The 27,686-nt window shown below is 30.7% G+C and overlaps 11 protein-coding genes across 27 annotated transcripts in view; 6 read left to right on the top strand and 5 right to left on the bottom strand.

The window, feature by feature from the left end:
- The window catches only part of LOC127069684 (reticulon-4-interacting protein 1, mitochondrial), a 1,922-nt gene extending 1,628 nt beyond the window's left edge, over positions 1–294 (top strand). Inside the window, exons 5-6 of the mRNA XM_051006989.1 lie at positions 1–8; positions 89–294. The exon at positions 1–8 is cut by the window's left edge and continues 260 nt beyond it. Coding sequence (XP_050862946.1) covers positions 1–8; positions 89–196 — 116 coding nt within the window. The 3' untranslated portion in view covers positions 197–294. The remainder of the gene's footprint in view (positions 9–88) is intronic.
- On the bottom strand, positions 295–3,506 carry LOC127069685 (tryptophan--tRNA ligase, mitochondrial). 3 transcript variants are annotated; one of them, XM_051006992.1, is made up of 7 exons: positions 3,471–3,506; positions 2,615–2,707; positions 1,543–1,710; positions 1,169–1,431; positions 948–1,069; positions 596–866; positions 295–517 (listed from the first exon to the last, which is right to left on the bottom strand). In XM_051006992.1, the coding sequence occupies exons 2-7, from the start codon at positions 2,615–2,617 to the stop codon at positions 295–297; spliced, it is 1,050 nt and encodes a 349-aa protein (XP_050862949.1). In that variant the 5' UTR covers positions 2,618–2,707; positions 3,471–3,506. The 3 variants fall into 3 exon arrangements, with proteins under 3 accessions (XP_050862949.1, XP_050862948.1, XP_050862947.1); XM_051006991.1 differs by lacking the exon at positions 3,471–3,506 and adding an exon at positions 1,790–1,904; XM_051006990.1 differs by lacking the exons at positions 2,615–2,707; positions 3,471–3,506 and adding exons at positions 1,790–1,904; positions 2,022–2,067.
- On the top strand, positions 2,309–3,356 carry LOC127069689 (uncharacterized). Its single transcript, XM_051007001.1, has 3 exons — positions 2,309–2,469; positions 2,560–2,717; positions 2,777–3,356. The coding sequence occupies exons 2-3, from the start codon at positions 2,587–2,589 to the stop codon at positions 3,198–3,200; spliced, it is 555 nt and encodes a 184-aa protein (XP_050862958.1). The 5' UTR covers positions 2,309–2,469; positions 2,560–2,586; the 3' UTR covers positions 3,201–3,356.
- Positions 3,507–3,795: 289 nt separating the features above from the next.
- LOC127069680 (bifunctional 3'-phosphoadenosine 5'-phosphosulfate synthase-like) lies at positions 3,796–7,221 on the top strand. The gene is made up of 6 exons (XM_051006983.1): positions 3,796–3,928; positions 4,145–4,948; positions 5,081–5,515; positions 5,598–5,807; positions 5,881–6,163; positions 6,238–7,221. Exons 1-6 carry the CDS (start codon positions 3,899–3,901, stop codon positions 6,333–6,335), a joined length of 1,860 nt encoding a protein of 619 aa, XP_050862940.1. The 5' UTR covers positions 3,796–3,898; the 3' UTR covers positions 6,336–7,221.
- Positions 7,222–7,971: 750 nt separating this feature from the next.
- LOC127069674 (uncharacterized) lies at positions 7,972–13,696 on the bottom strand. 5 transcript variants are annotated; one of them, XM_051006941.1, is made up of 5 exons: positions 13,285–13,696; positions 13,018–13,086; positions 12,797–12,922; positions 8,502–12,654; positions 7,972–8,410 (listed from the first exon to the last, which is right to left on the bottom strand). In XM_051006941.1, the coding sequence occupies exons 4-5, from the start codon at positions 12,483–12,485 to the stop codon at positions 8,117–8,119; spliced, it is 4,278 nt and encodes a 1,425-aa protein (XP_050862898.1). In that variant the 5' UTR covers positions 12,486–12,654; positions 12,797–12,922; positions 13,018–13,086; positions 13,285–13,696; the 3' UTR covers positions 7,972–8,116. The 5 variants fall into 5 exon arrangements, with proteins under 5 accessions (XP_050862898.1, XP_050862902.1, XP_050862900.1 ...); XM_051006945.1 differs by having other exon boundaries at positions 8,502–11,438; positions 11,502–12,654; positions 12,797–13,086; XM_051006943.1 differs by having other exon boundaries at positions 12,797–13,052.
- A 514-nt stretch (positions 13,697–14,210) lies between these two features.
- LOC127069688 (probable N-acetyltransferase san) lies at positions 14,211–15,381 on the top strand. Of its 2 annotated transcripts, XM_051007000.1 has the most exons (4): positions 14,211–14,363; positions 14,597–14,753; positions 14,872–15,038; positions 15,112–15,381. In XM_051007000.1, exons 1-4 carry the CDS (start codon positions 14,356–14,358, stop codon positions 15,281–15,283), a joined length of 504 nt encoding a protein of 167 aa, XP_050862957.1. In that variant the 5' UTR covers positions 14,211–14,355; the 3' UTR covers positions 15,284–15,381. The 2 variants fall into 2 exon arrangements, with proteins under 2 accessions (XP_050862957.1, XP_050862956.1); XM_051006999.1 differs by lacking the exon at positions 14,211–14,363 and having other exon boundaries at positions 14,370–14,753.
- Positions 15,112–19,440, bottom strand: LOC127069679 (hormone-sensitive lipase). 7 transcript variants are annotated; one of them, XR_007783666.1, is made up of 12 exons: positions 19,284–19,429; positions 18,539–19,079; positions 18,250–18,451; positions 17,967–18,180; positions 17,694–17,881; positions 17,337–17,619; positions 17,017–17,239; positions 16,724–16,914; positions 16,273–16,598; positions 16,061–16,186; positions 15,769–15,978; positions 15,112–15,412 (listed from the first exon to the last, which is right to left on the bottom strand). XR_007783666.1 is itself a non-coding variant. In XM_051006978.1 (11 exons), exons 2-11 carry the CDS (start codon positions 18,895–18,897, stop codon positions 15,910–15,912), a joined length of 2,181 nt encoding a protein of 726 aa, XP_050862935.1. In that variant the 5' UTR covers positions 18,898–19,079; positions 19,295–19,440; the 3' UTR covers positions 15,112–15,909. The 7 variants fall into 7 exon arrangements, 6 of the variants coding, with proteins under 6 accessions (XP_050862935.1, XP_050862938.1, XP_050862937.1 ...); XM_051006978.1 differs by having other exon boundaries at positions 15,112–15,978; positions 19,295–19,440; XM_051006981.1 differs by having other exon boundaries at positions 15,112–15,978; positions 16,273–16,478.
- A 336-nt stretch (positions 19,441–19,776) lies between these two features.
- Positions 19,777–21,209, top strand: LOC127069690 (protein SYS1 homolog). 3 transcript variants are annotated; one of them, XM_051007003.1, is made up of 3 exons: positions 19,777–19,958; positions 20,040–20,249; positions 20,567–21,209. In XM_051007003.1, exon 3 carries the CDS (start codon positions 20,620–20,622, stop codon positions 21,142–21,144), a length of 525 nt encoding a protein of 174 aa, XP_050862960.1. In that variant the 5' UTR covers positions 19,777–19,958; positions 20,040–20,249; positions 20,567–20,619; the 3' UTR covers positions 21,145–21,209. The 3 variants fall into 3 exon arrangements, with proteins under 3 accessions (XP_050862960.1, XP_050862961.1, XP_050862962.1); XM_051007004.1 differs by lacking the exon at positions 19,777–19,958 and having other exon boundaries at positions 20,103–20,249; positions 20,570–21,209; XM_051007005.1 differs by lacking the exon at positions 19,777–19,958 and having other exon boundaries at positions 20,220–20,358.
- A 104-nt stretch (positions 21,210–21,313) lies between these two features.
- LOC127069691 (NADH dehydrogenase [ubiquinone] iron-sulfur protein 6, mitochondrial) lies at positions 21,314–22,108 on the bottom strand. Its single transcript, XM_051007006.1, has 3 exons — positions 21,831–22,108; positions 21,571–21,747; positions 21,314–21,495 (listed from the first exon to the last, which is right to left on the bottom strand). Exons 1-3 carry the CDS (start codon positions 21,960–21,962, stop codon positions 21,430–21,432), a joined length of 375 nt encoding a protein of 124 aa, XP_050862963.1. The 5' UTR covers positions 21,963–22,108; the 3' UTR covers positions 21,314–21,429.
- A 299-nt stretch (positions 22,109–22,407) lies between these two features.
- LOC127069682 (synaptotagmin-5) lies at positions 22,408–26,234 on the top strand. Of its 2 annotated transcripts, none has more exons than XM_051006987.1 (8): positions 22,408–22,920; positions 23,156–23,324; positions 23,433–23,626; positions 23,726–23,916; positions 23,997–24,104; positions 24,218–24,338; positions 24,404–24,750; positions 24,817–26,234. In XM_051006987.1, the coding sequence occupies exons 2-8, from the start codon at positions 23,179–23,181 to the stop codon at positions 25,114–25,116; spliced, it is 1,407 nt and encodes a 468-aa protein (XP_050862944.1). In that variant the 5' UTR covers positions 22,408–22,920; positions 23,156–23,178; the 3' UTR covers positions 25,117–26,234. The 2 variants fall into 2 exon arrangements, with proteins under 2 accessions (XP_050862944.1, XP_050862945.1); XM_051006988.1 differs by having other exon boundaries at positions 23,161–23,324.
- On the bottom strand, positions 26,135–27,510 carry LOC127069692 (60S acidic ribosomal protein P1). The gene is made up of 4 exons (XM_051007007.1): positions 27,213–27,510; positions 26,817–26,967; positions 26,452–26,556; positions 26,135–26,233 (listed from the first exon to the last, which is right to left on the bottom strand). The coding sequence occupies exons 1-4, from the start codon at positions 27,282–27,284 to the stop codon at positions 26,220–26,222; spliced, it is 342 nt and encodes a 113-aa protein (XP_050862964.1). The 5' UTR covers positions 27,285–27,510; the 3' UTR covers positions 26,135–26,219.
- Between the last annotated feature and the right edge of the window lie 176 nt (positions 27,511–27,686).

Consider the following 27,686-nt stretch of genomic DNA (forward strand, 5'->3'; position numbering starts at 1 on the left):
GTGGACAGGTACATTTCTATTAGATCATTTACATTCTATAATCAAACATAAAAACTATAAATATTCATATTAAAAGTATATTTTGTAGATAGTACCAGTTGTGAAACAAATATATCCTTTTCAAGATTTACCAGCAGCATATGAAAGAGTAACACAAGGTCATTTACGAGGTAAATTAGTTATTGACATGAAATAATATCTATTATAACTTTTTTATAAAATTTTCTTTATATTGTTATTCTTATTAAAAACTTATTATTTATTTATAATAAATGTTTACCTTTAACTATACAATCAATGTACAAAGTATTTTGTCTTCTCCTTTCCTGCTACATTCCTTTCAAAGCCTATTTTATTTTTTACATCAGAATAACAATCAAATGCAAGTTCCATTGCTTTTTGTGAACCTATCTTTAAAACTTCATCCAAATACAATTGTTCGTTTAATAATCTAAATATCTCTTCCCGAATTGGTCTTAACTTCTGTATTACCACATCTGCTAATACCAATTTATACCTATGATATTAAAAAAACATTAAAATGTAACTTTAATATTTTTTATGAGCTACATTATATATAAATAGAAATACCTACTTTCCAGTATCCAAACCTTGTGCATCTTTACAAATCTCTTCAGGTGACTTTCCAGTGAGTAAAGAATGAATAGCAATTAAATTGGAAACACCTGGTCTAGTTTCAGGTTCATAATATACTTCAGATGTGAAGTCAGTTACAGCTTTTTTCACTTTTTCTAACAGCACATCCGGTTTGTCGGTTAAATCCAACCTACTTTTGAAATCTTTATCCGATTTGGACATTTTCTTTGAAGGATCTCGTAGTGATTTTATTCTTTTACTTGCATCATCTAAAATGAACTTTCGATCAATCATTATATATTTTTTTTATTCAAATATTTTTAATTATATTGCTAATTATTTATACATACCACAAATAAGAGTCCTTGGTATTGGAAAAGTATCTCCATACTTTTTATTAAAAGAATGTGCTAAATCCTGTGCTAATTGTATGTGTTGTGCTTGATCTTGGCCAACTGGTACATCTGTAGCTCTAACACAATATATACAATATTTTTTATTCCGTAGAATTATAAAATGCAGTTATAAAACTTAGAAATATATGAATTAAGATATGATTCAAAGGATATACCTGTAAAGCAATATGTCTGCAGCTTGTAAAACAGGATAAATATATAATCCTAAAGGAATATTCTTTAAGTTTTCACTTTTTTCTTTGAATTGTGGCAAATGTCCAAGCCTAGCCATGGTAGTGATACAACCAAGTATCCAACATAATTCTGAATGCATAGAAACATCAGATTGTTGAAATAATATACTTTTTTGTGGATCTATTCCACATGCCAATAATGTGGCTGTTACTTTAAAAATATTATCTTTTAATGTGACAGGATTCTATAAAAATATACAATATATACAAATTGTTATTTTATATTGAAATGATGTATATGTACATAAAAACACTATGCACCATATACAAGTATTATACATCTTAAGTTCTCTTACATGAGGTAATGTAATTGAATGCATATCTACAATACTCCATATAACTATTTTTTCTGAATTTTGTAACTCTACCCATTTTTGTATTGCACCTAGATAATTTCCTAAATGGACGTTACCAGTAGGTTGAATTCCAGAGAATATTCTCCTTGAATATTCAGTTTTTACTAACTACAATGACAGATATAAATGTGAAAAAATTAAACAATCTTTAGAGAACTAAATAACCTTCAAATCAATTTATTCATACTTTTCGGCTAAATGATCTTATAGATCTTGCATTATGATTAACGTTAATGTTCCAACTATGAGATATAAAGACACCATATCTAACGATTCTCAACATATTTTGTAAAAAAAGTGACCTACAAATTTTTATAAAGATTAATTTATATAATCCGTTACCATAAGTAATACATTTGAGTTTGCCGCAAATAAACAAATTAAGAAGAGATAATGAAATAAATCTAAAATTTCGTTACATTTCATCTTCCCAATTTCGTGAATTTAGCCGCTATTCAACTACTTGTATAATAAAAAAGCGCCAATTTCAAAAATAGAGATATATCGTAGTTCTAAATTTGTTTATCGCTGATGTATAATAAACGTACATAAAATTAAAAATAAGCAAAGAATTATTTTTCATGATATTGAGAATGTATATATAGATATCGTTATGGTTCCTATATAAAATAAAGTATTCAGTGAAATAGTACATCATGCATACATACATATATATGTATGTATGTATGTATGTACGTATGTATATATATATATTTGCTCCAACGATAAATATAAACATAAACACTCAATATTAACGATCTTTTTATTTTTTTTTTTTTTTTAAATACGAACCAAGGTCATTATACTAAGAAATTCGAATAAATAGAATATTTTTATTCTTACCAAGTGTAATTATTCCTACTAAACGTAATTATTACTTTATTATTCTATATAGTAACATAGTTATAAAAAAAAAATATTGTTCATATAATTTATTTTATAATACAATTTTGTTAGATTTATTTCCGTGCTTATATTTTAACAATGGAACAAGATAACAAAACATACATACCATTAGATATAAGTTTCCAAAAGTATAGTATTAATAGTAATGAAGGCTCTTGTTTAAATGTAATAACACCACATGTATCTCACTCAAATTCATCTATAGATCGGTATGTAAATAGCATGTCATTAAATAATACATAGTAACATAAAAAATTTACATTTTTAGAATCAACCAATACTTTACAAATCTTAATATAAACTCCAACATTACAAAAAAGAAGCTTGAAATAAATGGAAATGACAAGTATCTTGCAGGAACAATTCAAAGTATTATCACTAGCATGAATCTTATTCTTATCCAACCATCAATGTCTAATCTTTTATATTTAGATACTCCATTATTTGTATCTTATCCAAGTTCTGAGAATCAAAATTCTACAAATTATATTTACTTAGGCAAAATTGATGATATCTTTGGTTCTGTGAACGAACCAATATACACTGTACGTTCCTTACTAGAAGAAATTAATATATTAAAAGTTGGAGATCAAGTATATTTTCTTCTCAATGATCCAAATACAGAATTTATGTCTATTGAACGTAAATTAAATGGCACTTTCGATATAATAAAGCACAAATATAATGAATAAGCAAAAAATATCGGTCAATAATTAGAAATGGTTAAATAAAATTCATCTTGAATATACTTAAATGCATTAATTAGTTATGTAGGTATAATTATATTTAACAGTTTATTTGTAAAAAAAAAAAAACGAATTAGATAAATAAAGATTGAATAAAAAAGTAAAAAACAAGAATAATACTTTGATAAAATTCAAGCATACGATTTGAAATATAACCGAATACTGAGCAATCACCTACGCATGCGTGGGAGAGTACAAAATCGAGTACGAACTTACGTTGAGTAGGACTTATCTATTCAACTATATCAAACTGGAGTTTACGTCGACGTAGTCGTGCTAAGTACGTCAAAGTGTGGTCATCTAATTTTTTTAATATTCGATATTACTAATTGTCAATGTCAATAGTATCAATGATATTATAATATTAAAGAGTGCACTGTTCAGAAAATCGCAAGGTCTGCTATAATGAGCTTTCGATGAGCATATCGTAGTGACATAAAAACAATAAATTAATTAAAGGCAAATTTGATATACTTCACTGCCATGCATTTATGTAGATAAATTTCTATTTTTTTTATGGAAGATTATATATATTATAGAATATAATTTATATTTCGATTAAGTTAAAATCGATCGCCATACAGATATACAAAAAGAGAATCGAAAGAGGAAAAACGAGGAATAGTCATAGATCGAATGGCACTATGGAAAACCCACATAAAAAAATGATGACGGTATGTAACAATGCGATAAAAAAATGCCTTCCTGTCATAAAATATGACTAACTTCAGTTGTATCAAAATAGATAAGCATTTTATCGTACACATGATAAAATCATAAAATATTTATATCCAAAATGTATATCACGATAAACTTGAATAAGATAACAAATTTAAAAGTCAAGTAATATTTTTTGTAATAAGATTCTAAATAATTTTGTTTTTTTTTAGTCGTGTACTAATGTGTCAGAACAGGCACATCATGTATCAAGAACTAAACGGGGTCAAGCTATAGGTCATGTAAGAGGTTTTCGTGGGTGTACAGTATGGTTGACCGGTCTCTCAGGAGCAGGCAAAACTTCTATAGCTTTTCAAGTGGAAGCAATATTAGTTGATCATGGAATTGCAGCATACGGGCTTGACGGAGATAACGTCAGAAGTGGTTTAAACTGCAATCTTGGCTTCAGTAAAGAAGATAGAAAAGAAAATATAAGGAGAGTTGCAGAAGTCGCAAAATTATTTGCGGATAGTGGACAAATATGTTTATGTAGCTTCGTATCGCCGTTCGAAGAAGATAGACAAATGGCAAGACAAATACACAAAGCCTCGGATCTTCCATTCTTTGAAGTTTTTGTTGATACACCGCTTAATGTTTGTGAAGCTAGAGATACAAAGGGACTTTATAAAAAAGCACGGCAAGGTGCTATAAAAGGTTTTACTGGCATAGATCAGATGTATGAAAGACCCATTAATCCTGACTTGGTGGTAACCACAGAAAACTGTACTTTAGAAGAATCAGCTGCAACGGTGATCGATCTTCTGGAAAAACAGTGTATCATACCAGTATTACCAAAACCTACTGCACCTATAAGAGAACTGTTTGTTCCAGAATCCAGAATTGCTTCTGCCAAAGCAGAAGCAGACACTTTACAGAGTGTAGAAATTACAAAGATTGATATACAATGGCTTCAGATTCTAGCAGAAGGTTGGGCTCTCCCACTTACTGGTTTCATGAGAGAAAGCCAATACCTACAGGTATATAACACTTCTATACGTATATTTATGCTTCTGTAAAAAGCTGATATATATGTTGATCGAAAATAGAATAAACGTGTAACTTCTTTATACTCTTAACACAATTGAAGGCTTTAGGAGAAATGTTTTTAGACTCAACATTTGAAATGTCTACTTGAAGGTGGAAAAGAAGTAAATCAGTCTATTCCTATAGTTCTTGCAATAAGCACTACAGATAAACTTCGTTTGGAGGGACATTCAGCGATAACACTTAGATATAAAAACAAGGCTTTGGCAATATTACGAAGACCAGAGTTTTATTTTCATAGGAAAGAAGAAAGATGTGGGTGGCAATTTGGAACTAACAACTTAGGTCATCCATATGTGAAGATGATTTATGAATCAGGAGATTGGTTGGTAGGTGGGGATATAGAAGTTCTAGATAGGATTAAATGGCATGATGGTCTTGATATATATAGATTGACACCGAATGAAATTAGAGCAAAATGTAGAAAATTGAAAGCTGATGCAGTATTTGCATTTCAACTTAGAAATCCTATACATAATGGTCATGCCTTACTTATGCAGGTATATTATTTTTTATATCAATATTTAGATTTGCTTTTTATAATGCATTTGACAACAGCAACATGGAACATTTTATTTACAGGATACGAAAAAACGTTTACTTGAAGAAAGAGGTTTTAAAAATCCTGTATTATTATTACATCCACTAGGAGGTTGGACGAAAGAAGATGATGTACCTTTACATACAAGAATTATGCAACATAAAGCTATTTTGGAAGAGGGTGTACTCGATGCAAATTCTACTTTACTAGCTATTTTTCCAAGTCCTATGATGTATGCTGGTCCTGTTGAAGTAGGTGAAGATTTGTACATTTACTATGTACTAAAAAATATATAAATATATAGTTATAAAATTTGTTGTTAAGGTACAATGGCATGCTAAAGCCAGAATGAATGCAGGAGCAAACTTTTACATTGTGGGTAGAGATCCAGCTGGTATACCACATCCAAATAAGAAAGCTACACCTGATGGTAATCTCTACGATCCTACTCACGGTGCGAGAGTTCTTTCAATGGCACGAGGATTACAAAGTTTAGAAATCATTCCGTTTAAAGTTGCGGCATATGATAAGAAAAATAAGAAAATGTCCTTTTTCGATCTAGAACGGAAACAAGATTTTGATTTTATATCAGGAACGAGAATGCGCGGTAAGAGATATTTCTTATATATATATATTCTTATTATTAAAAAAAATCGTATTAAAAATACATTGTTATTATAGATTTAGCTAAAGCAGGAAAATGTCCACCTGATGGTTTTATGTCTCCAAAAGCATGGAACGTCCTTGCACAATATTATCAAAGTGTAAATAAGGATTAATCAGAATTCATTTAGAATTAAGTGCTATTTTATAGTATAGATCTATAAATTAGACCACTTCATATAGTGCAATTACTCTATTTACATCTCCTTATACTAATTAACATATGCCACACTATACAAAAGTAAGAGTGAAGTATGATTTTAACTAAATGTTTGTACATGTATATTTAAAATTTTTCTCTTGTACAGCATAATATTGGGGATTCATCCCTTCATTAGATAGGTTGATGTCTATTTGCAATGACTCTGCAATGTGTAAGTAATTTTATTTTTTACCTACGAAGAAACTGATATATATATATATATGTGATATATATATATCACACATGTATATGTGTTGACAAAAAATACGAAATGTGTGACATATAATACGTAATATTGAAAATATTTCGAATTGACAACATAATATACATAGCTTTAGTAGCATAAGGTACAAATTAGTTACAAAATACTTAGGAAAGAGAAAAAAAAATTTTATAGTAATTATGTACAAATAAGAATAATTCAATGTATACAAATAAGTAATAAACATATTACATGCACATGATATTTGGCTTTTCAAAGGCTGCTAAAGTAACAGAACAAAGAATTTATGATATGGAAAATATTTTTTATTACCACGAGAACGTACAGACGAAGTTAGATAAAAAATGAAAACAATATGACAAAATAAAATACGGAATTTATATCAGCATATTTTATGTTTTGCATTACATAACTGATCAATACTGCTTTTCTAACAAGTAAATCAAAATTATAGATCTCTAGGACAAAAGGTAAAAAATGTTATAAATGAATATTGTAATGAGCGAACATTATTATAATTGTGTTATTATTGTGATAGATATTTTAATATATTCGTATAATAAATTAAAAATAATTATTTTTTGTTCTTTAAGAATTATATCCATAACAAATTGAAAAATTTCAAATATACTTTCCAAAGAATAATCATAATATAAAGAGATTAACACAGTTAATCGTAATCAATTATACTGATTATACAGAGGCAAGAATATTTAAAAAATCTCGATTCTAACGTAATTTCAAAGTAACTTATAAACTCATACTTTTTATCTTAATCTATTTGTATATTTAAAATATATACTACCTATATCAAAGGATTTATTATGTCTTCTTTGCAAAGCTATTATGTTTACAAATATGTTATTTTTTAAGAGGGAATCCTATATTCCATAATGACTTTTTTTAATGAAATAAATGGAAGTTTGATAAGTGAATAAGGTTTCAAATATACAAATATATGCTTAGTGATACTGTTGATCTTACGAATAAATGAATACCTAACATTGCATTAATATTTAACATTCTTATATATCTTTTTTAGATTTGTACATAGTATCATATAGCAATAATAATTACTTCTATTTACTATAAAGTATTTTGTTCCATTTATTTCCTTATAACTTGAAAATTTTACGGACTTGTGTTTCAATATGAGTTGCAAATATGAAGCCATTATTTTATCGTATTTTACATCGTTAACATATTTTTATATATATAGCCTTACAAAACTGCTACTTTAGCAGTGAAAAACCGTTTTTTTTTTTTTTTATGTTACAGAGTACGCAAATATCACACTCTATATGTAGTCATTATTTGTATAATTACGTTTATATAGAAAATATCCTGAATTTATTTTACAGGAATGTGACTTTCTTGTAGACAGAAAGCACAATACAATTTTATCTAGAACCACAAAGTGTTTCTTTACAAATACCATCTTCTTGTAGTCACAAATAGTTTAGTCAATCTTTCTAATTGTTATACATTATAGAAGCAGTCGCTAAATTGACTTCTGTATTTGTGTCAGATAAATCTGGTAAAGATAACATTACAGGAATAACTTGAATTTTTCCAGAATCATCTTGTTGTTGCAAATGTACTACAGTCCCACTCTGTAAAATCTCATTTGTAATCATTTCATCTGCCATTATCTCTGCAGATTCTATGTTGTCTGCAGTTACTTCTTCTGTGTACACAGTAGTATCCTCCATGTTCATGATAACTTCTGCGGCTTCGGAAGCTTCCCTCGACGTTTCTTCGTAATCCTACGATATACCATAATTTAAAAAATACATATCAAGTAAGACGTGTACTAACAAATCGTCAATGTTATATTATAGATTTACGTTTATATACCTGTTCATAGACCTGCTCATATTCCTCTGTAATTTCTGGTTCTTCGAATTTTACGATTTGCTCTTTCACAAACTTTTCTTCAAACGGTTGACTTGATTGTTCTTCATATTGGCCTTCTGTAAGTTGTGCATCTACATGTGTCAGTTCTTCCTGTTCTTGTTCAGAACAGGAGGTCTCCTCTTGAACTTTCGAATGCTTGATATTTCTGCCAGGTACTATTCTTTTAAATCCAGATCCTCCTAAACTTTCATGACGTCTTTCATGTTTGTTCTTATCACCCAAATACTTGAAACGTTGTCTACAAACACTACACGAATACGGTCGTTCGTTCGTATGAGTTCTTTCGTGACAAACAAGCGCGCTCACTTGCTTACACCTCCAAGGACAGTATCTACACTGTAAAGGTCTTTCGTCGCTATGTCTATTTTGATGATGCTTGATGAGTTGTATTTTTGTTTTTAAATTGAAACCACATATTTCGCATGTATATGGCCTCTCTTCAGAATGAGATATCATATGAGTCTTTAATCTAAGCTGATTTACAAATCTTTTTGGACAATGAGGGCACGGTAATGTGCCTTCCAGCCTATTATGAGTTACCATCATATGATGCCTCAGTCTAACTTCAGAAGTAAATGTCATATCACAATCCAAACACTTCATAGGATCTTTCTCCATATGAGTATTTTTTATATGCGTTCTCAAAATCATCTCTGTTTTGAAAGTTTTATTGCAATGGTAACAAGCAACTCTTCTCTTTTCTGGTAATCCATCTACATCTTCTTTCACAATGCCAGGTAGTGATTCGTTATGTATATGAGACATATGCCATTCTAATGATCTCGTTGAAATCATGGATCTGTTGCATATATGGCATGTATATTGCCTTCCATCTTTGTGTACACGATTTCTATGTATTACAAGTGTAGAATGATTTGGAAACTTCTCACCACACACTTGACATGAGCATTCTTTCAATCCTCTGCTATCAGTTTTTTCGTGAACTCTCATATGGAGCCTTAATCCATCCCTCCTATTAAATCCAACGCCGCAAGTATCGCAACGATATTGTCGTTGATCTTCGTGTATCCTTACATGTTGTTTCAACGTTGAACTGTTTTTAAACATTTTATCGCAATGCGGACATTGTATAGTGTAGGCTTTGTGAGTATACATATGTTTTGAAAGACTATAAAATGGTACTAGTTTATGACAAACTGGACATTCCCTTTTGTTCCCTACAGGTTGATGTTTACGAATTCGGTGATGTCTGAGACTTGCAGGATTTTTAAAGTCTGCCCCACAATCTTCACATAAATAAGCTCTCAATGTTGTGTGTACAGATTTCAGATGAAAGCTCAATTTTTGTTTGAAAGCAAACTTTTTCGGACATTTTGGACATTGATAAATTTTTTCCCAGCTCATATGTTGCGTTTTAACATGTTGATCGAGCGTTCCTTGATGTTTGAATTTTTCGCCACAAATGTCACATAATTGGCCAAACATGTTATCGCAATGTTTCTGCTCGTGCTGTCTTTTTTTGCCCTTTGAATCCAACATTACGTCGCAATATTTACATAATAATTTTTTAAAACATACCACATTATGATTTCTTTTTGCTTTGTTTGTAGGAAATTCTTCCATACAGTCTTCGCAATAATGCATAATTTTGAAATCATGCGTTTTTAAGTGATCTTCAAGAACTTCTTTTGAAGCAAATGTTTCTGGACAATAATCACACTCCAAATAATGTTCCTCTGGTATATAATCTGCTGGTGTTGTTTCATCGATCAAGTCTGGTAAACTTTTTTGGAGAGATGTGTTATTTCTATCTTCGTAAAGCGAAATGATGTCTTCATCTTTTAATCTGGTAATCACGATTTTTCTTTGCTTTAAATAATCTTGAAACTCCAACAAATTCTTTTCTTTTTCTCCTAGAATACGTGATAATTTTTCCATATTTCCTTCTGTATAAGACTGATCAAGTTCTTTCTGTAAGTATTCTTTCTTTTTCTTTGCTTCTTCCCACTTTAATTTAAGTTTTGCCAAACGCGATAAATACTCCTTTGTGTTCACATATGCTTTTTCTTGGACTGACTTATCTTGTAAAGAATCAGAAACATCTGAAATATTATTTTCTTCCTTGAGAATAGTACTATTCATTGTACTACTATCTACATCGGATTCTACTTTTATATTTAAATTATTTTCTTCGTATACAACTGGTTTTTGATCATCAGAACTTTCGACTCGTTTAATAAATCGATTTGGAGTTTCTTCATTTTTCATTGTTAAACTCGACTGACTACCTAAAACTTTTTCACGTTTTTTCTTGTATTCTTCTATTTGTTCTTCTATGATCTGTTCTCTCTTATCCAGTTTTTTTGTACGTTCTGTGAACAAATTCTTTTCCTTTGTTGCTAATGTTTCATATTTTTTTAAAATTTTGCCAACTGGTTTAAAATCAAAAGCTTTTGCCTTACTCGAATTTTTATCATCTTTCTTTTCAAGTGGTTTATCCATCTTTTTAACTTTTACTAATAATATCTCATTTGGTTTAGAACCTTTTACAGTAACATACATAATTCCATCTTCTTGAGAATCGTTAATGTTTAAAGGGTTTTGTATATCTAATTTTTGAATTTTTGGATCTTTTGGACTTTCATTAGTATCAGATACAGTTGAAGTAGATTTTAACTCTTCATTATTTCCCAAGCCTTCTTTTTTTGTTTGCTGTAAAAGCCTGCGCTTCAATATATTTGGTTGCTTTGGAGTTTCTTTCCCAAATTCGTTATCTTTAATTTCAACCTTGGGACCAATTTGTAATTTGGAACTTAATTTATTATCTTGCACAGTGTCTACTTTAACATAAGCCTTTAATGCCATATCATATTTATAGACGGTTTGATTAGAATCTTGATTTGTATCATCTTGATTCTGTGTTAAATTATTACCTGATGAATCATGCGACACAAAAGATTGATTATTTGCTTTACTTACATTTTCCTTCTTATTTGTATTTCGTCTTCTATCTACGTGGCTAGTTTCAATTTCATCGTCAGATTCTGCAACATCAGAGCTATCAGGTTGAAAGGGTGGATCATCTGGATCAAATTCTTCTATGGATTCGTTATCATCACTATGATGTTCACCTGTAACATCTTCAAAAATGTCAGACTCAGTTTTAGATATTACATCAGGATTTTCCTTTTCTCTTCTTTCTACAGGTGTTGGGTTTAGAACATCCTTTAAAGAATAAATTGCAGATATTTTTGGAACAGTTTCATCATTGTCAGTGCTTGTTGATGCAGGAACCATAGTACAATCGTAAGTCTCCTCTACTTGCTTTTGATTAATTTGATTGTTAGCTAAAGATTGCAATTTTTCTGCTTCTATATTGCGTGCAACTGTATCAGTTAATGTAACATGAATTGATTTTAGTTTAACTTCAGCTTTTTTAATTTGCATAAAAAACTTGTAACTCATTTTCAAATCGCAAATGCAATCCATACACATTTGAGTGGATAGACTATCATGTGGATTTATTTCTTCTAAATGTTTTATCTGTTGACTTAGCCTCATTTGAATACCTTTTTCACTGAAAATATCAACTAATGGAAGTTTTAAACCAGCGCAAGTTCTGCAATACTTTTTTAACTCCTGCCTTGTATGTTCAAACATTGATATTTTTTCTTGTTTTAACGATTTATTTTGCAATGAAATTTTTGTTAATTCCTTCAAACTATTTACATCATGAGCCAAAAGTTTTACACGAGGTGTTATTTTTTTTAATTCATTTATATCTTTGACTTGTCCACCAAATGTATCTTTATTTATTGTTGAAGCAGTTCTTATAGGCTTCAAAACAGTCTTTAACAAATTATTTTCAAGCATATCCGTTTGATTGGTGATATTTGTGTATTTATGATTTTCTAATATTAATTCTCCATAATCATGATCTCTATTAAGCTTTGAATTCTGCATATTTATAGCTGATCTTTATTTAATTTGGAAAATCCTTTTATGAATACATTTATTTTTTTAATACATTTTTTATTATTTTCATTTTAAAGTAACATATGCAATTCAAACAACAGCATTCCTTGTAAATAAATTGTAATGCTTTAGCACATATTTGCATTGACATAATAGTCTGAAATTATCAAACAATTATTTATAAATTCAAAAAAAAATTTTATATCCAAAATGTATATAAGGTAATAAATAGCAAATATAACTTATAATAAATTTCTATATAATGCGTTTTAAAAGTACGAAATTTTAAAAGTAGTTACCTTAAATACTCGAATTGTAGAATATTCTTTTAAATCTTCATACATAAATTGTATATATTCTTAGATATGATATTTAACATTACTCTCAATGCTTCTTTTTTATTAAAAATGATATTTTTGTATATGCTGTATCAACAATTATCGAAGATTCGAATAAAACATGAATTAATAGGAACGATATTAATCTTATAATCAATTGTACGTTTGATAATAATTTTTACCAGTCCTTTTACTGCGAATATTCTCCTATACGGGCCTTAAATAAAAGTTTTTACGGTAATCAGTGCGTCCTGTAAATCAGGTATTTTTATTCATAATGTGATCATTCATCTAACGTATTAAAAGAAAAATAAATTTCTTTATTTCACTTATATGTCAAATGTAGAGATTCTAAATTAGTTAAAATATTGAGGTTAAGAATTTGTGATCAGTCTGCTATTATAAATTATATTCATAAGTACTTTTATATTTACAAGTGGATGTTATACCAGTTTCAAATTATAAGTTTCTCCTCTTGATACACGATCTTACGAAAAGTAACAGCGTTATTCGAAAGTTTTTCCAATTTCTCACTACCATAACTTCTTCTTGACGATATCCAGATGGCGCGTAGCAATGGCGCCTCTACGTTTATTATTTTCACGATATCATTGGCATTCTACACTTCCAAAATTCATGCCTGGCTTTGAATATGTCTTGTGCACTTTCAGCTTGGCAAACCGACCGCCTTTGGAGCATTAAACCACTGGTGAAAATATAAAGCAAATATGTTAAAGATAGATTAATAAATTTTTGATACATTCACTATCTGTAAAGATGGACTGCTGCCACGTTTGACTTTCGTGTTCCTAAAAATCTTTCGTTGCACGATAGTATGACGTCGTTATATTTAAGATGGCGGCGATCGCGACCATATTGGGAAATCAAAATGTAAATTCTAAATCGAAAACTTATTTTCAACCTTATTCCATCTGATACTAAAAAAAAGAAAGGGCGATTATTGACATATAGTAGTAAACAAAATTACAGAAAGAATATTTCACTCCTACGTAATGTTGATTAAAATATAACAATAAAGTAATCTTAAGCGCGTGACGTAATTTAAGTTAAGTAACTGAGTACACAGCTTAAAGGTATTAGCCAATACGTGTGAAGTATCGTTAAATATTTTTGGGGAATAATCAACGATTTTATATAGGTTTTTCGATTGATTAAGTTGGTCATTTTTTATCACTTTGGTACATATGTGCATTCATTTGTATCTGAATATTATATATACGTGCGCGTGTGTCAACAAATAATTAATCAATACTATTTCCAAATTTTTTAATATTTAATATTACTTTTAAACTATGTTTATTATTAAATAATATGTTTCTTTCATCTACCTTTTATTATATAATACCAAAGTAACCGATCGAAATAACCAACATAGAAGAAAATTGGCGGGTAAAAGTATTGCGCGCGCAACAATTTCATCTATAAAATACTCTTAGCAATGCGACCAATCGCTAGTAGGTTAAAACTATCCCTCCGTGAGGAGTTTATTGTCGGCGAATATGACTAGGTAAATTGTGATAAGTTTGAGGTTATCTTCAACAAATTGTCTTATATTTTAAATGCATAAATATCAACTTTTAAAAGTATTTTATTGTTCTTAAACGTATTTTATACGGCTGATAACGATAGATAATATTTCACTTTTTATACGCTTATAATGATTGTAACAAGCCGATTTAAAGATGCTGGTGTCATAGGAGGTGAACACAGAATTTTCGAGTATCTCTCGATTTATTACAGGTCAAAGATAGAATTGGGAGATGTAACGCCTCATAATATAAAACAACTTAAACTCTTAAATCAAGTGGTATTTCCAGTTTCATATAACGAAAAATTTTATAAGGACGTTTTAGAAGCAGGAGAACTCGCTAAACTAGCATATTACAATGACATAGTGGTAATTAGACCGTATATTCATTTATTTTTATAAATGTATTATATGTTTTAACAATTATTTTTATATCAATTATACCCTTCATTTGTTACTCGTAAAGAATATTATTTTATATTTGTAGGTTGGTGCAGTTTGTTGTCGTGTAGATACTTCAGAAAACTCTAGACGTTTATATATAATGACTTTAGGGTGTTTATATCCTTATAGAAGATTAGGAATTGGTACAGTGATGGTACAACATGTCTTAAAGTACGTCAATAAAGATGGAAATTTTGACTCAATTTTTCTGTAAGTATACATCTAAATCATTATGAAATATTATCTTTGGAAATTTATTAACAAATATATCATATGCTCGTAGTCACGTTCAAATAAGTAATGAAGGGGCGATTGATTTCTATAAAAAATTTGGATTTGAAATAGTGGAAACAAAAGAACATTATTATAAAAGAATAGAACCTGCAGATGCGCATGTTTTACAAAAAACATTGCGGGCTCGAGCAGATCAAACAAATCAACAGATTATCAACTAATAAATTTTCTTATCCATTACTTCATTTCATCTTTTTCTTTACCATCACAAAATTATATTTGTTTTTGAATTCTATAAATAAAGCGCCTTGTTATTACATCTACTGTTGCATCAAATGTTATGGAGTTACCTGTACATAAATAACAATACAAATATAAAAATTTAAAGACTATTTTAATTTTATGTAGCAATCAATGATATCATCCTTGCATTATTTACGAAATATAGACTCGTGAGAAAGGATCCATAAATTAAAAGATTTGATTGAACACACCATTAAATCGAAATTAAATATTAATAAAAAATTAAATGAATTAAATTATATTTATACGATTAAAAATAAATAAATAAAATATATATATATGCAAAATATAAATTTCAAAATTATTAATAAAAAATGTGTAACCATATACATATATTACAAAATACATAAATTAGGGATTAACTGTATCAGAGATTACATAATAAATTTTGTATACACATTACCAAATCTCATAAATCGATTGAATATTTTTTAAATAATCACAAGCCAAGTTGAAATACTTTTACAGATCATCACATTTTAACAAAGCTTTTTAGCATATACACCATGTGTATAATTTTATATATATATATATGTATATAAAATTACATCTGTAATAATTCCAAGATCCTTTTAATGCAAAGTTCAGAACCTTCATATGCTTCTTTTGAAACCTATAAAAGTAAAATGAAAGGATGTAATTATATTACATATTAATTATACATATGTATACATAATTAAGTAAAATTATCTCACTGGTGCTAAATTAAGAAATCCATGAGGCAAACCAGATAATATGTCAAGACTCACTACATTCCCTAGCAATTTTAGTTTTCTTGCAAACATGACACAATCATCGAGACAAGGATCCAGTTCCATTGTCTACAATTACAATATCCAAATATTGATAATATTGATTTCACAAATATAATAAATGTAGTGATAAGATCTAACAACCATAAACTCACTAAAATTTTTGTGGGTGGTAAACGAGCTAAGAGATCATCTGATGCAAGATATGGACTTAAGAATGGATCTTTGGGAACTGTGAACACAAATTCTTCTGAAGGACTTTTTGCTCTTTCCGTATCGAGTTCTCTAATTTCTTTTTTATCTCCGCCAAGAGGCCATCCAAAAAGTGACCATGTTTTGCCATTGCTTGGAGGGTTGTCATCTGTACCATTATAATTATTTAGTACAGGAACTGAAGTACTTATATTTGAATTTCTATACATTTCTAAAAATTTTTGGATATATTCTTGAGATCTAATTTCTTGTTTTGGATGATCTATGCCTAGTGTATAACAAATACCATTGACTTGAAATTTATTTGTATTTTTATACTTTAAGATATTATACTAATAAATATTATTGAAATTCATTGTATTACAACGTTAATTCGTCTAACATTGTACATACCATCGACATCTGCTAGGCTTACAGAGTTTAATGTAGAGTCAGATGGAAGTGAGGCAAGTTTATGTGCATCATTCGTTTCATCTCCATTAGGACTAAGAGCCAATGCTATAAGATCACTCTCACTAACTTCTGCAAATGATTCAGTTTCTGATTCTACTACTTCATTGCTACCTTGAGTTTTATCTTTAGGGCTGTAAAGAAACTTCGTTTGTATCACCATTACATTTTTTCTACTTCTCCAAAAAAAATCAATAAGATTATATGTAGATACTATAAATCATTTTCGATATTACCCTAAGGTTTTTTTATTATCCAATGCAGCATAAGCTTTTAGGCATCTCATCATAAAACCAAAAGGTAGCAATAGATCAGTTAAACTTAATAATCGAGATGGTGATGTTACAAATTCTACCAATACTGGTGTATATGCCATAAAAATACCATCTGGTTTTCTTATATTCATTTCTAAGCATTTAAAAGTAATTCCCAAGTTCAAATTTGCCCCTGCAGAATCCCCTGTTAATGCGTTATTTTATGAATAATCGAAATAAGTCCCATTTAATTATACATTCAAATAAATTTGTATTCTTTCGAAATATTGAAGATGTTTTACCAACAAGGAGTACTTTCCGTGCTGTACTTCCAAGCAGTGTACTCGCATGATTCAATGACCATGCGTAAGCGTATAATATTTCTTCAAGAGCACGAGGAAATGGAGCTTCTGGTGCTAAACTGTAATCTATACTTAAAATAGGCACACCTAATTTTACTGCCCATGTTCGTAAATAGGCTTCATGCGAACGAGAAGTTTGTGCTACAAAACCTCCTCCATGAGAATGGATAATCAAGCTCTCAGATAAACCAAGTAAGTCACCTCCAATACCTGCAGATCCAACCTGAAAAGAAATATTTTTATAAAACATATATACAAAAATAAAAATATTGCATAATCATTACATAATTAGTATACCATTCCAACACGACGTACGGCACTAAGTAATCGTACATGTATTGGCTTTCTCCCAATATGACTGTTTGGTATTGGAATAGAGATTTTACCTCCGTCAAGTGTATCAAGTATTAATTCCTCAGGAGGTATAGATATCACTTGATTTATACTTAATGGTACTACCATTGACACTGAACTGCATAGCATTTCTAAAATAGTTAATAATGGAAACTTAAATTAAATTCTAAAATATATATATATATTTTTTTTTTTTTGATCTGCAAAAAATTTTACCATTTTCACTCAAAAACCAGAAAGCTTGACAAAATGAAACATCTGCATGCTGAGATACATGAACAATACGACGTGCTCTTGCTTCTGGATCCATTACATATTTTAAAGAATTAGCACATCGTCCAAGTAATGTTCCATTGGAATAATAAACTTCACTAAATGAGGCCAAACAAACTGATAAAGTTTTTAAAATATGTTTTATATTGTCACAAAACTGGAATGTTTATAATAGGCCTTTAATATTTAATTTCAACCTGATAATTGAAGGAATTTTCAAAAATACCTGGAATCCTAAACATCTACCATAAAAACAATATTGATTTATACTCTCTGCTTGATTTAAAAGTTCTTGGGGAGTATGTTCGTTAGAAGAAAACAAAGATAATTTTCCATCTTTCATTCGATCACTCCAAGAATAAAGAGTTTTCAAGTATTGTAGACAAGTGTATAAAGATGCTAACAACTGAGAGCAAGCCTCTATTTCTCTAAATACGTATAAAATTAATAATTAATACTACATATAAATTACATGTACAAATACGTTTGTAAAGAAATAATAAAAAATTATTTACCGCATGTAATAACTTTTACGGAAAAGAAAGGTGTCTTTTTGACAATACATTTGACGGCATACCGAACCAGAGTGCATAATGCATCTATCAACTAATACTAAAAAGCTTCTATATCCATTTCCTGGAGTCTGTTCATCGAAATCAAACATTGGCGCGATTCTTGATATTTCTTTATATACAGGTTGCATTTTTTCTAAGTGATCCAATATTGCCAAAAGACCAGCTTTGATTCTTGATCCATTTTCATCTTGATGCGTTGAAAAATAATCTTTATTTGCATGACACAGTTCTCGTAAAGCTCCCCATTGCAGAGGTTCAAATTCCTCAAATGGTCTTTCAAAATCATCATCAAGAGACATTTGAAATTTTTGTCAATTATATTATAATTAATATAACAAGTAATGAAGCAATAATTTTTTAACAATCCTTTCAGCTAGATGATATTATTGTTGTATTCACAATGATTTTCATAATTTAAAAAAAATTCCATTTATATGACAAGTCCACCATTCAAGTTTCTTGAGTCCATAAACAATGAAATCTGTATAAAAATTAATAAATAAATTTATTATAATTTATTAGAAAGATATATCTCATAATACTACTTTTTGTTCATTTTTATATTTAAATAATAAACATTGATAAATATTCACAACACAATTACAAATCATTATTGTATTATATCAACGATATTTTTATAACTTTGTCAGTATCATGCAGTGAAATGTAATAGTATAATACGAACATCATTGTTACCATAAAGCTTTTCGCAATCGATGAGCGTTTTGCAAACACAAATGCGTCATTGATGAGAGTACGCTTTTCTTTAGAAAGACGGATACTGACTGGGCAGTTTTAATCCGCGCGCTTACGAATATCCAATCATAGTGATTCAAGTTTACTATTGTTTGTTATAACTGATAAAAGATGTTACCAGCTGACAAAAAATATTTCTTTGTTACAGATTACATACAGAAAAAATCAAACTAGCTTGAGATTGTTGACGCTATTGATCTCATTAAAATACGTAGTGAACAAAATTCGTCGTATTTTTATATTTATTAACGTGGAAACATCAATGCAATATAAAATTTCATTATCAATCTGTTATCCTCTATCAACGCACATATATCTATATACATATATTCTAAACAAAATTTTATCTTCTTTCGATCAGATAACGTTTGGTTACATACACACACACACGTATATATATATATATACATATATATATATCGATTTTACAGTTTTTACAATTCAAAAATTCTACAAAAATACGAATTAATATTTATCTCTCAGTCAAAATTCCATCAGAATTAATTTAATATAAAGTATTTCCTTTGTGATATATTTTCTAGTTGATAGTATCAATAACAACAAAGACAAATAGCTTTAACGATTTTCACAATACATTCTATACGTATGACTCATATCTATTCTGCCTTATAATTTACACGCTCTCATTGTAAATAATGAAACATTAATAAAATATTTATTACAGACGCTTTGAATGTCGAGTTAAACAAACTTCGACTTGAGTCCCGTATGGCGCTTATGATTCTAACCTTAATCAAGATCTCTATTATTAATCGTTGTCTCTCTATATCAGACTTATTTTTTTCTCAATAATAATGACATTAACTGGTATAAACATATTAATGTGATTAAATATATTATTGCGAAGAGCTTTGTCGACTATAAGTATCTAAAGGTATTTACTTCTTCATTATGTCCACTTTGCATTTCTTTGTATGTATTAAAGTAAATATTCAACTCGAATTCGACGTGGAACTTTGTAATATACTATGTTAATACAATAGGTTTGTTTAATATAAAAATTCTAATCCTTAACACTATTTAATCGTGTAAATCAAATATTAGATGTAAGGTTAGAACAACAATTTTTTAAAGTTTTAAAGAATACTCTGCATGAAATCTGTGTAAAAAACAATGTAATATAAACAAAGTAATATTAACTTAGAAATATGTATTACATATATTTACAGGGATATATTTTATTTTTTACAGCAGTTGAACAAATCATTTACAATTATAATGGAAATTATAATACATGGAATTGGATGGTTTTTATCTATGGAATGAACTTATTTTCAAGCAAAGCAATGAACAATATCTCTGGTCAGTTTCGTAAGACCACATGGGATCCTATACTCATTATTTCACAAATAGTAGCAGTACAGTCTGTCATGTATTTTTTTCTTGGAATTTGGATCTGGATTATAGCGTCGCTTTTAGGCTCTACAAATTCTTTGGATTATGCCTTTCAATATAAGGAAATACACGTTCGTAATTTTGGAGGACAATTAGTAATAGTAATCTTTATTTTGAACGCGTTAGTAGGTGCTATGGCTTTATGGTGGTTAGTACAAAGAACAAAACAGTGTATGGACTTTGCATGTACAGCTCATTTAATACATTTGTGTTGTTGTTGGGCATACAATGCCAGTTTTCCAACTTCATTCAGTTGGTGGAGTTTAAATATTGTTTCCTTGAGTATAATGTGTGTATGTGGAGAATTTCTTTGTATGAGAACGGAATTGCAAGCAATACCACTAGGTATGAATAATCAAAAAACAGCCTTGTAATAAAGAAGTGTATATATTGTCTAATGAACCTGTTAGGTCAATAATATGAATACACTTTTCTTTAATATTTTTTTTTTTTTCTTTATACTTATATATATCTAAGTACTTCTCTTAGACTAATATAGAAGTATAGGTTTTATAAACTATTTATAAATATAAATACATTGCATTATAGCGATATCAAGAGTTACTACTCATTTTATTGATATAATATTAGTTTTAATATCACCAATTTAACATAAAATTTATATATTTTTTACTATTTATATTTAGTCTAAAAATCATTTAATGATGATCTTCCTTGTGAAATCGCAAACCGCAGTAACCACAGATATTTGGACCTGGCTCATCCTATATAAAAGACAATACATTTGTTTATAAAATTTTACTTTAGATAAGCAATGATAATATTTTATTGCGTTTTACCAAATTGATATAAACTTTAGGATGTCCTAAAGGACCGCCACCACCATCACAAGATACGACACGATCTTTTTTAGGGGTAGAAGGTACGTTGCATATATAATTTACAGCCCAATTTGGATTAACATGTTTCGGTCTGTCGACAAATCTTACAAGTCGGTAGTCATCTTCCTCGAATTTCTAGCAAACGGATAAAAACGTTAATTTATGATACAACGTAGATTTGATGTCATCAAAGTAAAACTATTTCCAAATAAGTTTACCTGTCCGGTATGAGTTACTTTATCAGGTAATTCATTCGAGTATTTTCGTACCGTTAAGGTTACTATCGGTACATTTGTTCGTGATATTTTACTGGAAGATTCCAGCAGACGAAAAATATTCTTGTTCGCCATATTTATTAACTGTTACGACACTATACCGTAAGAGGTCTCCTATTTGTTTTATTTTCGTGTTATACAATTTAGGTTAGTAGATTCGTATAATGAACAACATCAATATTTAACGATAAAATATTCGTCAGTAATAAATATGACCGATACGATATAGATACTTTTAATTATTAGATCATAAGACTTGTAATTTTATCGAATTGTTATTTATATTTTACAATTTTCAATATATCGATTACGATTCAATTATATCGATCAAACTTAATCGAAATCGAAGATTCCGAATTTAAATTTTTTCCGCGAATTTAACTTCTGTAATCAAATTCGTTACAATCGAAATCTAAAATGATAAGTACGCGTTTCCAATATATAGTTAAGGATCATGCGCGTGAAATATTCTATGTAGTGACCTTTATTACGTCTTGATTGCACATACACAAGCTTTTTTTGGTAAGATTAAAGTCATGGGATCAACCGTTGATTGTTACAATAGTTGAAGGATCTTATCGTGAAAGATGTGAAACAAAGTTTTGTAAAAAAAATCGAGAAAAAAAGAACTTTATTGGACGTTGTGATTTCATAGATATGTACGATAGAGAAGATAATTCGAAAAAGGGCCGCCACTTGATCCAGCGATTAGGAGTAAGAATTCTTACCTACTCGAATATCGATCCGCCTGGGCAAGTGAGCAATGCGACGTCTCTATAACGTTCGCAGCTTTTCCCCTTATTTTTCCTTTACGCCGGCAACGTATCGTATGTGTGTGCGAGAAAAGCATAGAACGAGATAGAATCAGTGCTTTTTTTTTAAGCGATAAGCAAGTCCTATCGTATATGTTTGAAGGCTACACGACGCCTTACCGGCAACATATGTCTTGCATCCGTGTACGTAGATCAAAAGGGTCACATCAAACTTTTAATCAGCTACATAAATAAGGATAATGTAAGGCAAATGATATACGGTGAGTCGAGCCAACGTTTCAAGTAACGCTTTTGCCTCTATATTCTCTCTATAACTCATTGTGACGTTGCATCATTATGGAAGAATGTTCTGAAGAAAAAAGGCCAAAAACTTTGATCAAAATGAAAATGACTATGAAACTTTCATACGAGGCGAGAACTTTGAATTATAGAGATTCAATCGCATTGTTGTCTTTGCTTATTATATATTTGCGCTCCAACGAAACTATCTTTTAGGATAGATACAAGATCGAATTAATATGGACGTTCACGGAGCCGGAGTGGTTGCCGTTTTAGGGACCGTTGGAGCTGCTACTGGAGCAATTTCAGCGGTGATCGTTTACACTATTTGTACACGACGTCGAAGATTACCCTTGCTTACTTCGGGCGTCGGTCCTCTTAATTGGTCTGTTCTCTCTTCTAGCACTATTAGCTGCTACATGTACCAGATCGATCTAGCATCATTTGATTTTTTCAAAATCGCATCTTGCATCTATCGTATCGTTTATTTTAGGTTCGAAAAAGATTTGTTGAATAGAGCCGAAGAAGCTGCGAGATCTTCGAAGGACGTTCTAGTTGGATTAGGATCGAGCGTATCTCTAGGTCGTGATAGTAGAACTCCGAAACACAGTGCTAGCCGTTCCGATGACGAAGAATGGCAATCGGATCACGTATTCGATAGTATCGCGAGTGATTCTCCAAGGAAAAGTGAGTGATCTCCAAAAAACGATGTATCCTGTTTTGTTATCGTTCCAAGCAATTGTATCGAAAAGATTCGTTTTACCCTCGATCGATGTTTTTTCATAGTTCGACATCATTTATCCGAATCCGACGACATCCCAGCGTCGCCGATGAGTCCTCTAGCACCACCTTTACCCGAAGGTGCGGTCGTAGCATCGGAGAAGCGAATGGTAATCGTAAAACATCCTCCTAGAAGCTTAGATAGCTCTCACTCGAGACTGAACAGTCTTGAAATCGAGTCAGAACCACGGAACAAGGTACGCAAAAATGATTGTGATAACGTTCTTTATGCACGTACGTACGTACGTATTATACTTTTCGTTACATCGATTCGTAGCTTTCTTCTTCCTCGTCGACCTCGTCAACGGACGAATTCAGAGGAGATTTAGAAATAGGATTGATTCACGACGCGCCTGCTGGTATTCTTACCGTACGCCTTTTAGAGGTATTTAATATTCTGTACGATCGATTTCTGTCAATAAAATTCTTATCAACTTCGGAAAAAATAACTACCACTGCGTCTTCGTATAGAAACATTATTTGTTTTCTTTGTGAAAGGCTCGTAATTTGCGTGCACGTGAACTCAGTGGAACCGCCGATCCTTACGCTAAAATACGCCTGTTGCCTGATCGGAGTAATGTCTGGCAAACGAGAATACATAGACGTACTTTAAATCCAGGTAAAATTTATCAGAGAATGATACTCATCAACGCGATATTATTTAATGACGCTCTTTTCCAACAGTCTTCGACGAGGATTTCGTATTTGAAGTAAATCCAGAATCGTCCTTGAACGATAGAACTCTAGAAGTTCTCCTATACGATTTCGATGCTTTCTCTAGACATCGTGGCTTGGGCTACGCACAATTCCATTTATCTATGTTAGTGGATATTCTTGGTCTAACGTTACAAACCGTTAGAGTACCGATATTGCGTTATGGAGCCGAGGGTGGCTTCAGAGCCCCACCTTTGGGAGAATTGATGGTGTCTCTTTCGTATCAACCCTTAGCGGAGAAATTGACGGTCATCGTTGTCAGGGCCAAGAATCTACCTATACCTGACGATTCAATGAGTTGCAATCCGTACGTAAAGGTAGGTGAAAGAAAAAAAAAGGAACAGTTGTAAACGTTTCATCTTGTTACGAGTGTATCCATTTAGGTCGTACTTACGCAAGATGGGAAAAGTTTCAAAAAGAAGAAGTCCAGCATCAAGCGGGAAGCGACGAGTCCAGTCTGGAATGATATTCTTAGCTTCGATGTTCCTAACGAAGTGTTTTCGAAGTGTGCATTAGAATTTTCTATATTGCGTGCTAACGGTGAGCTAATCGCAAAATGTGAGGTTTCTAGCAAGTGTCAGAAGGAACTCTTCCATCGTGTATTGTCAGGGAAGGGTGCCTCTGCACAATGGTTACCGTTGTCCGAGCCGGAAGTTCATCGTAGCGATGAATATAAAGATTAAACATCAACTTGCAAACGATGACAAGTCTTCGGGCTTCTTACTTCTTGTTCTGTCTAGTAAGAACTACTTGAACTTGAAAAAAAAACAATCTATAACGAATTAAATCGCACATTATCTATTTTCGCTAAATATGAACGTAAGGTTCGTAACGCAAATGATACGAATATTTTCAAATATTGATTACGAGATATATATTCGTCGTTTCAGAGAATTATTTTCGATAACACCCATAGATTAAAAATATGTCGAAGTCGCTAATTACGATTGCCTTGATATAGATTATTTTGAGAGTTTTATTTTAAATATCTTCTTTTGAAGTTATATATCAACAGTATTTACAAAACCATAACGCACAGTTTCGCTCGTGAAACGTCGTGCGAATGATTTAAATCGAAGGACTACAAATCCCATACAGTTGTGATACAATATATTATCCAAGTCAACTGCATGGACGCTGATCTCATAGATGTAATTGTTGAATCTGTCGATAGACTGAAACTTCATGGCGTATATGAATAATTATTCTTTCTATATATGGCCGATTGTAACTGTAGTTCGTACGATGTAATGTTAGTTCCTGTCCATGAAAATTGCAAGATATTTTCAATGTCGATGAAAGCAGGCTCTTTCAACAATGGAAAGTTCAGTAAATGTCTCATAGTAGCAAAATCAGAAGTCTATCAAAAATGTATATCGTACTGAAAAGTGAAATATACGCAATATATTATCTAACATTTCATAGAGTGACAAAGTCTGAAATGTTTTCAAATACTATGGGCTTACTATAAAAATACATATTTTAGATAAATATATCCACACGCACTTATGTGTAAACGCACATTCGCCACGACTAAGTTATTCTCAAAATAACGTTATGCCTGATACATAAAGATTGTGTCACATTAGATTTTTGATGTACCCATTGTATTATGTCAAATATTCATACGAATTGTAAAATTGTGCTTACCATCTACTTATGCTTCCTCTGATGTGACAAAAAGTACAAATACTTCTAATATTTTTGATTTTTAAAATGTTTTATTCACTGTACAATATAACTGTACATAAAAGAGGAATGGACCAACATAACGCGATCCCTGAGTTTAGTCGAACAATCCTGTAAACAAATAAAATATGATTAGTATAAAATTCGTGCTTCAATTTTTATAAAAATATTGAAATGTAAAGACTATCTCATTTAAATATATTATCTTCATATATACCATCAGTAGCTAATACATGATCAAATAATCATTGAATACTATTAAGTAGTTTAGAATAAATGCCAGACAAATTTCATTAATTATCAAATAGCGAAATTTTGCATCAACGTACCAAAACCCATGTCCTCGTCCGATTCTTCTTCCGGTTCTTCTTTTTTCTTTTCCTCTTTAGCTGGAGCAGCTTCTGTACTGGCTGGTGCAGCTGCAGCTACAGTGGCTGAAACGAAAAGTTTTTAACGTGGAGAAGATCATCGTTTAACGCTTGTTAACAGAAAAACTATTCGATTGCATCTGTCGTAATTGTTGCTAAAAGAATCTAAATCAATGCGTACAACATGTGACTCGAGATTCTATTCTCATTTTATATATCCTCGAATGCTAACCATTCTAATATATAAATTTATTTAGAAAGGTGGATGAAGAGGAAGAGATCAAAAGATGAAAAATATTCTCATACTCGATCTTAACGATACATACCACCGGCTGCAGGTGCAGCACCGACGCCAGATCCAATTTTAGTGATAAGATCCTTCACGTTCACACCTTCCAAAGCCTTAGCGAAAAGTCCAGGCCAATAAGATTCTACGTCCACATTGGCAGCTTTTAAAATCGTTTGTATTTTTTCACCCTGCAATATACACAGTATCTTCACATAGCGTATAATCGTTGCTTAGTTTTTACATTATTTTTGTTGTTTTTGAACTTTCAGTATATGAAATAAACGGAAAGAAAGAAAAAAAAAAGAAGACCGACATAGTTATAACGATGAAACAAAAAAGAAAAAGAACTTAATTTAGACTATTATGTATAACGATACAAATACACGAGACGAATAGTACGGAAAGCGTAGCAACACACGTGAAATTTACTTACCGTTACGGCGATGTCGTCGTCAACGAGAATAAGAGCGGAATAAACGCAAGCAAGCTCGGCTTTGGTAGTCATGTTTACTATTTATATTTCTTTTATCGAAAGTCGATGGATCTTAATGATGGTGCAAGTCGCCGATACGGCCTTAGCTCCGTGAGAGAGAACAAGCACAAAGGTTCGGTCGATCCAACGGGAAAGAAGTAGCGCGCAACGGATGTCACGTGACGTAAAACGGATATGCTTAAGCGGAATTCGTCATCGAGCTACATTTGGAGAATGTTAACGTCGTAGTTACTTCTGATTGGATACACCGAAAAATGTGCGTTGGTGAGATGCCACCTTTACGATACATAATAAACACGCTCGATTAAAGAAACGTAATGTATTTGATACCGTTATAAATAATTTTACGACAGCATGAATATTTAATAATATAACAAGAACGTCGCAGAGAACATCGTCGTAAAAGAAACATCG

Source organism: Vespula vulgaris, chromosome 16, assembly GCF_905475345.1.
Source record: "Vespula vulgaris chromosome 16, iyVesVulg1.1, whole genome shotgun sequence".
Classification (NCBI taxonomy): Eukaryota; Metazoa; Arthropoda; class Insecta; order Hymenoptera; family Vespidae; genus Vespula; species Vespula vulgaris.